At 43.3% G+C, this 10,757-nt stretch overlaps 1 protein-coding gene across 1 annotated transcript; it reads left to right on the forward strand.

Moving 5' to 3' along the window:
- Nucleotides 1–665: 665 nt before the first annotated feature.
- On the forward strand, nt 666–10,028 carry BEAN1 (brain expressed associated with NEDD4 1). Its single transcript, XM_070953136.1, has 3 exons — nt 666–804; nt 2,342–2,483; nt 9,680–10,028. Exons 1-3 carry the CDS (start codon nt 666–668, stop codon nt 10,026–10,028), a joined length of 630 nt encoding a protein of 209 aa, XP_070809237.1.
- Nucleotides 10,029–10,757: the final 729 nt, after the last annotated feature.

A 10,757-nucleotide genomic window follows, 5' to 3' on the forward strand; every position in this document is an offset into this window, starting at 1 on the left:
TTCAGAAAACGTGTGGTCCAAGTTTTAATTGTTCTGTATCTTCTGCCAGAAGGCAACAGTCCAAAAAGATTGTAAGCAGGATGGGAAGAGTCTCTGAGAATGTTATGCAATTTTCTCAAACAACGAGATTCGAAGATGTCGTCCAGGGCTGGTAGCTGGAGTCCGATGATATTCTGGGCAGTTTTAATGATTCTCTGTAGAGCTTTTTTGTCCGCTACAGAGCTGCTCCCATACCATGCAAGAATGCCGTATGTCAGGACACTCTCAATGGTGCTGCGATAGTAGGACAGAAGTAGATGCTGAGATAGATTTATCTTCCTGAGGATTCTCAGGAAGTACAGCCTCTTCTGTGCCTTCTTCACAAGCATGTTAGCATTCATAGTCCATGAGAGGTCCTCCGAGATATAAGTGCCCAGAAATTTAAAACTACCCACCCTCTCCACCTCCTCACCATTTATGTACAGTGGTAGATGTGCATCTCTCTTCCTCCTGAAGTCAATTATAACTTCTTTAGTTTTTGTGGTGTTAAGGGTGAGATGGGCTGTTTTGTAAGATCTCTTCAACTGGGTCCATTTCTGTCTCATTGCTACATAGAAATCCAGCTGAACCGTAGCAACTTCATCAGCGAGATTACTCATTACACAGAAACCAGCCGAGGCACTATTATGCTGGATTCGTCAGTGCTTGTGGCTGGGGTAGTCATTGGAGTGGTCCTCTTTCTATCCTGCGTGGCCATCCTGATTGGCAGCCTGCGAAAAAATCAGTGCTTTCGACATCTCCAGCTGTGGAGCGATGCCAGCTACAGTAAGAGCGTCTTCTATATTTTCTTCTCTTTTTTTTTTTCTTTCTAACGGTACCCTCAAAATTAGGAATTGGATAAAGGTAGTCCTTGACTTGCCGCCAATTCGTTTAGTGATTGTTTAAAGTTACAATGGTGCTGAAAAAAGTGACTTATGACCGGTTTTCACCCTTAACAACCATTGCAGCATCTCCATGGTCACGTGATCCAAATCCGGATGCTTGGCAACGGACTCGTATTTGTGACGGTTGCCATGAGCTGGGGTTTGCAACCTTCTGACAAGCAAAGTCAATAGGCAAGACAGATTCCCTTAACCAACTTAACAGCTGCAGTGACTGACTTAACAACCAAGGTGGCAAGGAAGATCATAAAATGGGACAAAACTCCCTGAACAACTGTCTTGCTTAACAATGAAAATTTGGGGGGGGGTCAATTGTAGTTGTAAGTCAAGGACTATCTCGTACATAGTTGATAGTCGACTATCTCGACTATCTAATACATCTCGTATTAGAGATGTAAATATTTCCGACCTTCCTTTCCGTAGCCCTCACTTTATTTTATTTATTTATTTTATTCAATTTATATCCCTCCCTTCTCCAAGTGGATTCAGGGCGGTGCACAGCCAGACTAAAACACATATCAATACAAAATTTAAAATTATTAAAAGAATTAAATAACTGTGGCCCAAAAATTTAAAACATTGAAACTAAAACCCTTTTGACAATTTAAAAAGCTAAAAACTAAAAAGGGGAGGGGGTTTCACGCCAGCCCTGCTTGATGGAAAAGAAAAGTTTTTAGGGCATCATCAACTTCATCCTAATAGTTGCATTCCTGTTGTGGCCCTTCATTGGCCTGTGCAGCTAGTAGCTGATTCTGACAGCGAGGAGGCTGGTGTGGTGTTGCACCTGTGCAGCTGGCACTCGAGTCAGACAATGAGGATGCTGGAGAAGATGTGGTGCCAGAGGCGGGGATTCAGCCAGGGCCTTCAGAACCTCCAGAAGCTCCCATAAGTGAAGAGGAAGAAGAGGAGGAGCCTCTTCTCGATGCACGAGCGCGCAGAGCTGTTAAAAGGCAGGAGTGGCTCCTCAGGAGGAGGTCTCCTTGAAAGTAAGGCTTGGGGCTAATTGGCCACTCCCTTAGCCTATTTAAGGAAGGAGGACGACTGAAGCAATTTGCAGGGAACAACTTTGTTCACTCTCCTTCACGTCCTGATCTTAGTTCTCTTATCAGTTTCCTGCAAATTGCTTCTGGGCTTTCTGCCAACCATAGTAAGATTACGATTATTTATTCTTTGGATTCTTGTAGGCTGTTAAGAAAGTTAATTAACAGCCTTTGTTTGAAAAAGACTGATTTAATTTAGTAAACTAAGGTTTGTACAGACTTTGTGTGTGCTGCGTTATTTGGGATCTGTAGCTGGGGCAGAACAATTCCTGGCTACGTCCTAAATATTTGTCATTTAGAATTTCCAAGGTTCTTTGTCTGAACGACCCTTGTTTAATCCACCTTTTGGAACTGTGCCAATATTATTTTTCTTTTCCCCAGCTCCAGACTGTTTTTCCTACGGTGGCTCCGTCGGAGAGCTAAGATCCAGCTGCGCTGAAGAATTCCCACCAACGTTTTACTATAGCTCTTACATGGAGGCACTTTCCCAGGCCAACATCATACACCCAGACTCACCACCACGGTAAATTTCTTTTTAATTGTTTTAATTATTATTTCAAAAACAGTTTTAAAAACGACAAGCTTTCCCCTGTCTAGTCACATCACACTCTAGAGCAGTGATGGCAAACCTTTTTGGCACCAAGGGCCCAAACCGGAACATATGTGCATGTGCATCCATATGCAGGGGTGGGTTCTAATTTTTTTTACTACCGGTTCTGTGGGCGTGGCTTATTTTGTGGGTGTGGCTTGGAGGTCATGTGACTAGGTGGGCGTGGCTAGCTGGTCAGTCATTTCTGGAAGGTCCTCGTACTTACGACCAGTCCTCGCACTTACGACCCAACTCATTTGTTTTCTTTTAACACTGATCAGCTGTAGGGCGGCCCTTTGAAGCCCCGCGGCAAGAGTTTAAGCAGTTTTTTTTCCCTCTAGTCATCAGCTGGGACTCAGGAGGCAGCAATAGATTGGGGGTGGGACCAAATAAAAGGTAGGAATAACGTGGGGAGGTGGGGGGGTGGGAGGGCAGGGGGGGGAGAACCGGTTCGGTGATGTCATATCGTCACTGCTACTGGCTCGGCCGAACCGGACTGAACCAGGAGGAACCCACCACTGTGCATATGCATGCATCGGAGCACTGGAACCCCGAAGACCAGCTGGACGGCATGTGCACGCCTGTTTTTTAGCCGTTTTTCAGTCCGTTTTCAGGCCACTTTTTGGGGCCGTTTTCAAGCTGGTTTTTTGGGCCTGGTTTTGGGCTGTTTTCAGGCCGTTTTCCAGCACCCACGAAAACCAGCTGGCCGTGCACACTGGAAACTAGAAAAGCAGCTGGCAATGACACACATGCCGACAGAGAGGGCTCTGCGTGCCATCTCTGGCACCAGTGCTATAGGTTTACCATCACAGTTCTGGGGGGGGGGGTTCATCTCTGTTTCCTAGTTGAGGGAGCTAGCATTGTCTGAAGACATTTGCGTGGTCATATGGCCAGCATGGCTATACGCCGAGGCACATGAAACAGTCTTACCTTCCCATTAAAGCGGTATCCGTTTAATCCACTTACATTTGCATGCTTTCGAACAGCTAAGTTCCTATTCATTGCTGATGATCAATTTAACTCTAACTCTGACTCTTAAATTCGTGTCGTAACATTTGTTTTAACAATTACTCAGAGTTTGACAATGGCTATTAACTCCATTTGCAAATCCCATCTTAACTTGGTTATTTAATTAAGCCATCTTCTGGGTTCCCACAGTACACTGAATTATCCATTAGCCAAACCATAGATTCACACAACTATGCTGCTTGAAAAGAAAGATCCAACCTAATCCATACTTGTAAGCTGTACAAAAGCAGTTATTAGATATTTGACTGAAATTGTAAAATGGAATTATCAGGCATCATTGCAAAAAATCAGCTGAAGCTTCTTGATTCAAAGAATGACATAGGAACAGCCGTATGCTAAAACCATTGGCCAATATATCTCAAGCGCCTTTTGATCTCTGAACTCTTTTTGCTGCTGTTGTTGTGTGCCTTCTCTGAACAGTTTCACCAAAAATTATAAGAAGTGTCCAAGAACCAGCAGCTTGATTTCCTATCAATTTCCAGATATAACACATACATACTAAAAGGATGAATAAAAAGTGTAGACACATATTGTAAATTGCCAAGAGCTACTACCATGATATAGATCAGGGGTCACCAACCTTTCGGACCTCAGGGATCACTAAATTCATAATTTTAAATCCCGTGGACCACTAATATGATTTCTTAAAAAAGATAAATAGCATTTAGTGCAATATAAAAAATGCAAATAATTTTTCTGGGGACCACCAAAATTTTCTCATGGACCACCAGTAGTCCATGGACCAGTGATATAGATGACTGTACTAATCAAATAAATAAACACCGCATACTTCATCTACTACTTTGATGACTTCTTGTGATCCTTCCACATTTCTGAGCTTCTAAGACACAAAAGACCATCAGCTGGTCAGAGATGGAGAGTGTAAGACTTAACTTATCACAGTCAGAGAAAAACAATTTGCAAACCCTGTTTCCAAAACAAGAAATGGATGGACATTCTCATTTATAAAAGAGGGATTTTTGGCAGCACAAGCATAAGAACAACTCCCTAAGTGATTGCAACAAGATTCCACAAATAGGATTTGATTGTGCAAAAGGACAACATTGGGAATGGAGCTGAGATGTTGGGTGAGATTGTCATTGTTTATTTGTGTAACATTTTTTTTATTAGCCAGGTATCATATGGTATGTTACAATCCATGATATATGATTGGATGGCCATTTTGGATAGATGGATATTCCCTATTCATGGCTTTCCAACTTCCCTTCAGTTAAGTCTGTCTGTCTGTCTGTCTATCCATCTATATCTATCCATCCGTCTATCATCTGTATGTATGTATGTATGTATGTATCCATCCATCCATCCATCCATCCATCCATCCATCCATCCATCCATTTATCTATCTATCCAGCTATCCATCCATCCATCCATCCATCCATCTATCTATCTATCTATCAGCTATCCATCCATCCACCCACCTACCCATCTATCTCTATCTATCTATCCATCCATCTATCCATCCATCTATCCAGCTATCCAGCTATCCATCCATCCATCATCTATCTATCTATCTATCTATCTATCTATCTATCTATCTATCTATCTATCAGCTATCCATCCATCCACCCACCTACCCATCTATCTCTATCTATCTATCCATCCATCTATCCATCCATCTATCTATCCAGCTATCCAGCTATCCATCCATCCATCCATCCATCCATCATCTATCTATCTATCTATCTATCTTCTCTTCTTGGATTCTTAAGACTTGGCTTCATTAGATCCAGCCCTGCCTGCAGCTTGAAGGCTGCCAGAAGGAGCTTGGTCAATCTTCCTTTCTCTTCATATTCCCTGGTGTAGAGGTGAAGGCCTTGTCTCTTCTCAAGTAATTTTCATTTAAGCAGGACTTCATTCCAGTCATTTGCAGAGTCTTACTACACTCCGTTCTCAAGGGGTGAAAACATACAGATTTTCGCCCACTGGCTTAATTACAGGAAGCAAATTCAACTCCTGGCAAGAGGCCCAATAAATCAGGGCTTTTTACAACCTTTCCATTCTCTTCCTGCAGCCTAAGTGGGAAGCTGCCCATCTGCTTAACTGATAAGAGTATCTAGAAAGTACAGCTTTTGTTTCCACCAGCTGGCATTTTTTGTCCTCCAGGCAAGGTTGCCAACTGCCAGCTCCAGTAATCTTCCAGGTTTCAGCCTTTCTCACCCTCTTCTCCCAGACCTCTTCCTTCTTTCCTTCCCCCGTTCATTGTAGGGCAGTGATGAGTCCTTGGCTTTGCATTCACCTTTTCCAGTTGCTAAGCATTCCGTGTTGTGTTACCGAAAGTTTAGCACCTCCTTTTCATTGCAGTGTTTTCCCTCCTCTGTAACAGGTCCAAGGCTGATGTATTGAATACTTTGATATATTGCAGTTCTCTAGCGCTTCAGCCTGGACTTCTTCAAACCAGTGGTAAATAGAATAGAATAGAATAACAGAGTTGGAAGGGACCTTGGAGGTCTTCTAGTCCAACCTCCTGCCTAGGCAGGAAACCCTACACAACTTCAGACAAGTGGTTATCCAATCTCTTCTTAAAAACTCCCAGTGTTGGAGTACTCACAACTTCTGGTGGCAAGTTGTTCCACTGATTAATTGTTCTCACTGTGAGGAAATTCCTCCTTAGTTCTAAATTACTTCTCTCCTTGATTAATTTCCACCCATTGCTTCTTGTCCTGCCCGCAGGTGCTTTGGAGAATAGCTTGACTCCCTCTTCTTTGTGGCAATCCCTGAGATATTGGAACACTGCTATCATGTCTCCCCTAGTCCTTCTTTTCAGTAAACTTGACATATCCAGTTCCTGCAGCCATTTTTTACACCGTGGCAACCAAAACTGAATGCAGTATTCCAAGTGTGACCTTATCAAGTCTTGGAGATCTTTGAGATAAAACCTGCTATCTGTGGTGGGAAATTGAATAACCGGTTCTCTTCAAATGCCCCTGCATTTACTTTGATGTCTTACATGCTGTAGGGGACACAATGGTTCAGTGATTAAAGATGCTGAGCTTGTCAGTTGAAAAGCTGACAGTTTGGGTTTGAGACCTGGGCGCCATGTAGAACAGAATAACAAGGTTGGAAGGGGCCTTGGAGGTCTTCTAGTCCAACCCCCTTCTTAGGCAGGAAGTCCTATACCATATCAGGCACGTGGTTGTCCAATCTCTTCTTTAAAACTTCCAGTGTTGGAGCATTCACAATTTCTGGAGGCAAGTTGTTCCACTGATTAATTGTTCTAACTGTCAGGGAATTTCTCCTTAGTTCTAAGTTGCTTCTCTCCTTGATTAGTTTCCATCCGTTGCTTCTTGGCGTGCCTTCAGGGGCTTTGGAGAATAGCTCGACTCCCTCTTCTTTGTGGCAACCCCTGAGATATTGGAACGCTAATGGATATTGGAACAGGCAATGGAGTGAGCTCCCATTACTTGCCCCTGCTCCTATCCAACTAGCAGTTCCAAAGCATGAAAATGAGAGTAGATAAAGAAGTACCACTTTGGTGGGAAGGTAACGGTATTCTGTGTGCCTTTGGTGTATAACCATGCTGGCCACATGACTACAGAAATATTTTTGGAACAATGCTGGCTCCCTTAGCTAAGAAACAGAGATGACCATCTCCCGCTAGAGTCGGATATAACTGGACAGAGGAAACCTGTACCTTTACCTTTATCCTAATCAGTGGTGGGATGCTGCCAACCGGTTTGGTGAGCGTGTGCTTCATGTGCACACACATGCTTTGTGTGTGTGCGTGCTTAAAGCACTTGAGCGCAGCGCTGAAAATGGAGCATTTAGAAGCTCACCTTCCAAGTCAGCAACAGTAAATAGAACACCGAGGGGGCGGAGAATCAGCTGTGCCACGTGATTGAGATGAGCTAGAAAGCAGGAAATAAAGGACAGGATAGGGTGTGAGCAGGTGGGCGGGGCTAGCTGATTGTCGGAGCTACTGGTTCACCGATCCAAACCACCTCTGATCCTAATTCCTACAGGTTGAGCTGATATCAGTGCAGAAGTAAATCCCACTGAGATCCAAGAGACTTACTCCAAGGCAGGGATGAAAGAGCCCAAGAACCTTTGTTGCTTTTTTAAGCCTTATGGGAGGGGCCAATCATCTCCTGGCCTTATTCCCGAGTCATCCCTTTTGTTTTAGCTGCTCTTGCATTCTGGCAGCTCTGGGCATGTGTGCACTAGAAACAGGCTCCTCCTGTTCCTCTGCTTCTCTGCTGTCCGACTCTGGAGGCTCCAGAGACAGCACATCACTCCCAGATGGCCCTGACCCCATCTCTGCCTCCAATGCAGAGCCCTCGTCCGGGTCTTCCCCAGACTCCAGGACTGGCCCATGGTTCTCCCCAGCCTCCTCACTGTCCAACTCTGCTGCTAGCTCTGCAGGCTGCTGGTGGACCACAACACATGTCCAATAAAGTTTGTATCAGGTGAAAGGGGCTTTCAGGAATTCTGGGATTCTGGGATTCCCAAACTGGAGGGCACCAGTTTGGGAAAAGATCATAGGGGTCAAACGAGGCAACCATTACAGCTGAATACAACATCAACACCTGGGACCAAATCTTCTGAGAATCGATTAACTCGCACTGCTGACCAATGAAGCAAAGCCAAGTCCCATTTCTTTTGGTGGGTGGCTGTTCTTCATTTTAAATTTTGAAGGGCAGAAAAACTATTTATATACAATTCTAATTAGGACATTAATTTATGAAAGATGCCTTTGGGATGTTAATAATTTAATTGCTTTGATGTACGAGCTACAGAAATCTCATTTGCGATTAAATGTGATTATCTCTCTAAATGTATCCCTAATCGGTTCTCATACGAGTCTACAGATTTCATTTGGGATTATTTTGCTTTCTTTCTCTTCCTGCTTCCCTTAATCAGGATCCTGCCAAAGCATTCAGATGGAACCACTCTAGTCTATTTTTCTTGAAAGGGTACATCAAAAGTAATATCCATAAATATCCCTCTCTTAATGGGTTTCCTGGGGACCCAAATTCACTGGAAACATGTCAGATCTATTTTAGAGTTAGTATTTTAGAAAGAGCAGATACAGAGGTTTTTTTAAAAAAAAAATAGGCAGGCAGACTCTATTTGGCTGCTCTGTGTAATGACTCAGGCTTGTTTATCTGTGTATTTATTTAATAAACATATAGATCATCCATTTCCTCTGGATGGCTCACAATTAAATAATTAAAATTAAATAAAAATAGAAGAATAGAATATTAAAACATTTATAAATTATCTAAATAAAGAAGGAAAAACTCTACTGTAAATAGAATAAAAACAGAGTTAAAAACAAAAAAAATAGCTAAGAAGACTCACAACCACAAAACAGCAATGCTATTTATTTATTACGGATAAAGGAGAATATTTGTAACTCTGGGTTGAAATGAAGGGTCCTTGGTGCTCTCTGAGCTTGCTTGTTTTCTTCCGAATGTTTTATTACCAAAATAGGTCACATCACGTCAGTGCTCAATCTATTTATTTATTATTTCAGTTAATATAATTAATGGTCGATGGGGGTTTGGATTTAATTAGCAGCCCTCTGTCCTTTACGGTAAGCATGGCAATTTCCTTTTAAAACTTCTTGTTCCTTGAAAAAGAATCGTCCAGTTCAGTGGTGGGATTCAAAAAAATTTTTACTACCAGTTCTGTGGGCGTGGCTTGGTGGGCGTGGCAGGGGAAGGATACTGTAAAATCTCCATTCCCTCCCTACTCCAGGGGAAGGATACTACAAAATCCCCATTTCCTCCTGATCAGCTGGAACTCGGGAGGCAGAGAATAGACAGGTGGGGCCCGTCAGAGGTGGTATTTACCGGTTCTCCAAACTATTCAAAATTTCCGCTACCGGTTCTCCGAACTACTCAAAATTTCCGCTACCGGTTCTCCAGAACTGGTTAGAACCTGCTGAACACCACCTCTGATCCAGTTCAGGAAAGAGTAAAACATATTTAACTTTGTGCTTCATCTGCTACATTCAATTGGTTTCAGTTCTATTATCTCTGACTTCCCTTCCGAATGGAGATCTGTATGTTATTGTTTTGACTGGATGGATTGGCCTGAAATTATGCAGGAACTACACAGTGGCTGTTATTTTCTTTCAGGTACGATGAGTGTGTTGGGCCCGGAGCAGCCCAAATCTACCTTCCAACAGAAGATCCTCCACCTTATTCTCTGATAGACCCTTGTCAGCATAATGATGTGTCTATAAACAATCCCTTGGAAGAAAGGGGATCTACCAGTACAACAATGGGACGGGATTCTGAGGGCTTGGTTAGGATACAGGACCTGCATCAACCTTCCACGGCCTTGTCGTCATCCTTCCCAACCGAAACCGCTCCTCCGTACGAGGCTGTTATGCGTGAACAGAATGTTCCTTTCCCACAAGCCTCACTCGCCCTGCTGAAAGGTTCAGCAGATTATCATCGGACACTTTTTGACAGAGTAGCTTAAACGAATTACGCCGTGGGCACATCAGAAAGGAAGCCTTCGAGGCGAAGACACGTGGAAAGATGAGCTGATCGCTCACCCATCGGTGGACGCGCATCAAAACTTTTTCTCTTTTTCTACTTCGAACAGGGCTAGGCTGGGCTGCTTTTTGGAGACACGGGTTTTGCTTTCATTCTTTAGTGGTAGAACGTCTCTGGAAAGCTGGCCTATCGATGTCTTTTGCACTGTTTCCTCTCCCACTTTGAAAATGGTAAAACACCAAAAGCAATGCTAAGGAAGGTGGACATCTCCATTTTTAAAATGTCTCCTCACCCAGGGGCGTATGGAACTGTCAATTCTTGTTGGATCTTCCCTGGTTCGGGAGGAAAAGTTGCCCAGAATCAACTTTGGTGAGATGGGCAACTCGATAAATTCGATTAATAAATAAAAGGCATATTTCTTAAAAAGTACAACCAATATTTTAAGCACTGCTTATAAGCCGGTAGAGATACATAACAAGAGGAAGGGATTCTTTGTAAGGAAAATGTGGGTTGGGTTTTACAAAACCGCACTAGGCTAAAATATGGGCTGGCTATGTTTGCACCTCAGTGTGGTCTGGGAAAATAGCCATCCTGAAGCCAACCGGTCTGCCTATCAACACGACCTACCTCGCAGGAGAGTTGGGAAGCTAATAAAATAGGGAGAACGCCATCCATGTTGCTCTGAGGTCTACAGAGTAAGTTCATAATGACG

Source organism: Pituophis catenifer, unplaced genomic scaffold, assembly GCF_029215685.1.
Source record: "Pituophis catenifer annectens isolate HBS135680 unplaced genomic scaffold, rPitCat1.0.hap2 SCAF_13, whole genome shotgun sequence".
In the NCBI taxonomy this organism is placed as follows: domain Eukaryota; kingdom Metazoa; phylum Chordata; class Lepidosauria; order Squamata; family Colubridae; genus Pituophis; species Pituophis catenifer.

Bases quoted from the DNA above. Each gene is read 5' to 3' on its own strand.
- BEAN1 (XM_070953136.1), top strand. From the start codon at position 666: ATGCTGGATTCGTCAGTGCTTGTGGCTGGGGTAGTCATTGGAGTGGTC. The intron at 805-2,341 runs GTAAGAGCGTCT...TCTTTTCCCCAG, and splicing joins GTGGAGCGATGCCAGCTACA to CTCCAGACTGTTTTTCCTAC. The intron at 2,484-9,679 runs GTAAATTTCTTT...ATTTTCTTTCAG, and splicing joins CACCCAGACTCACCACCACG to GTACGATGAGTGTGTTGGGC.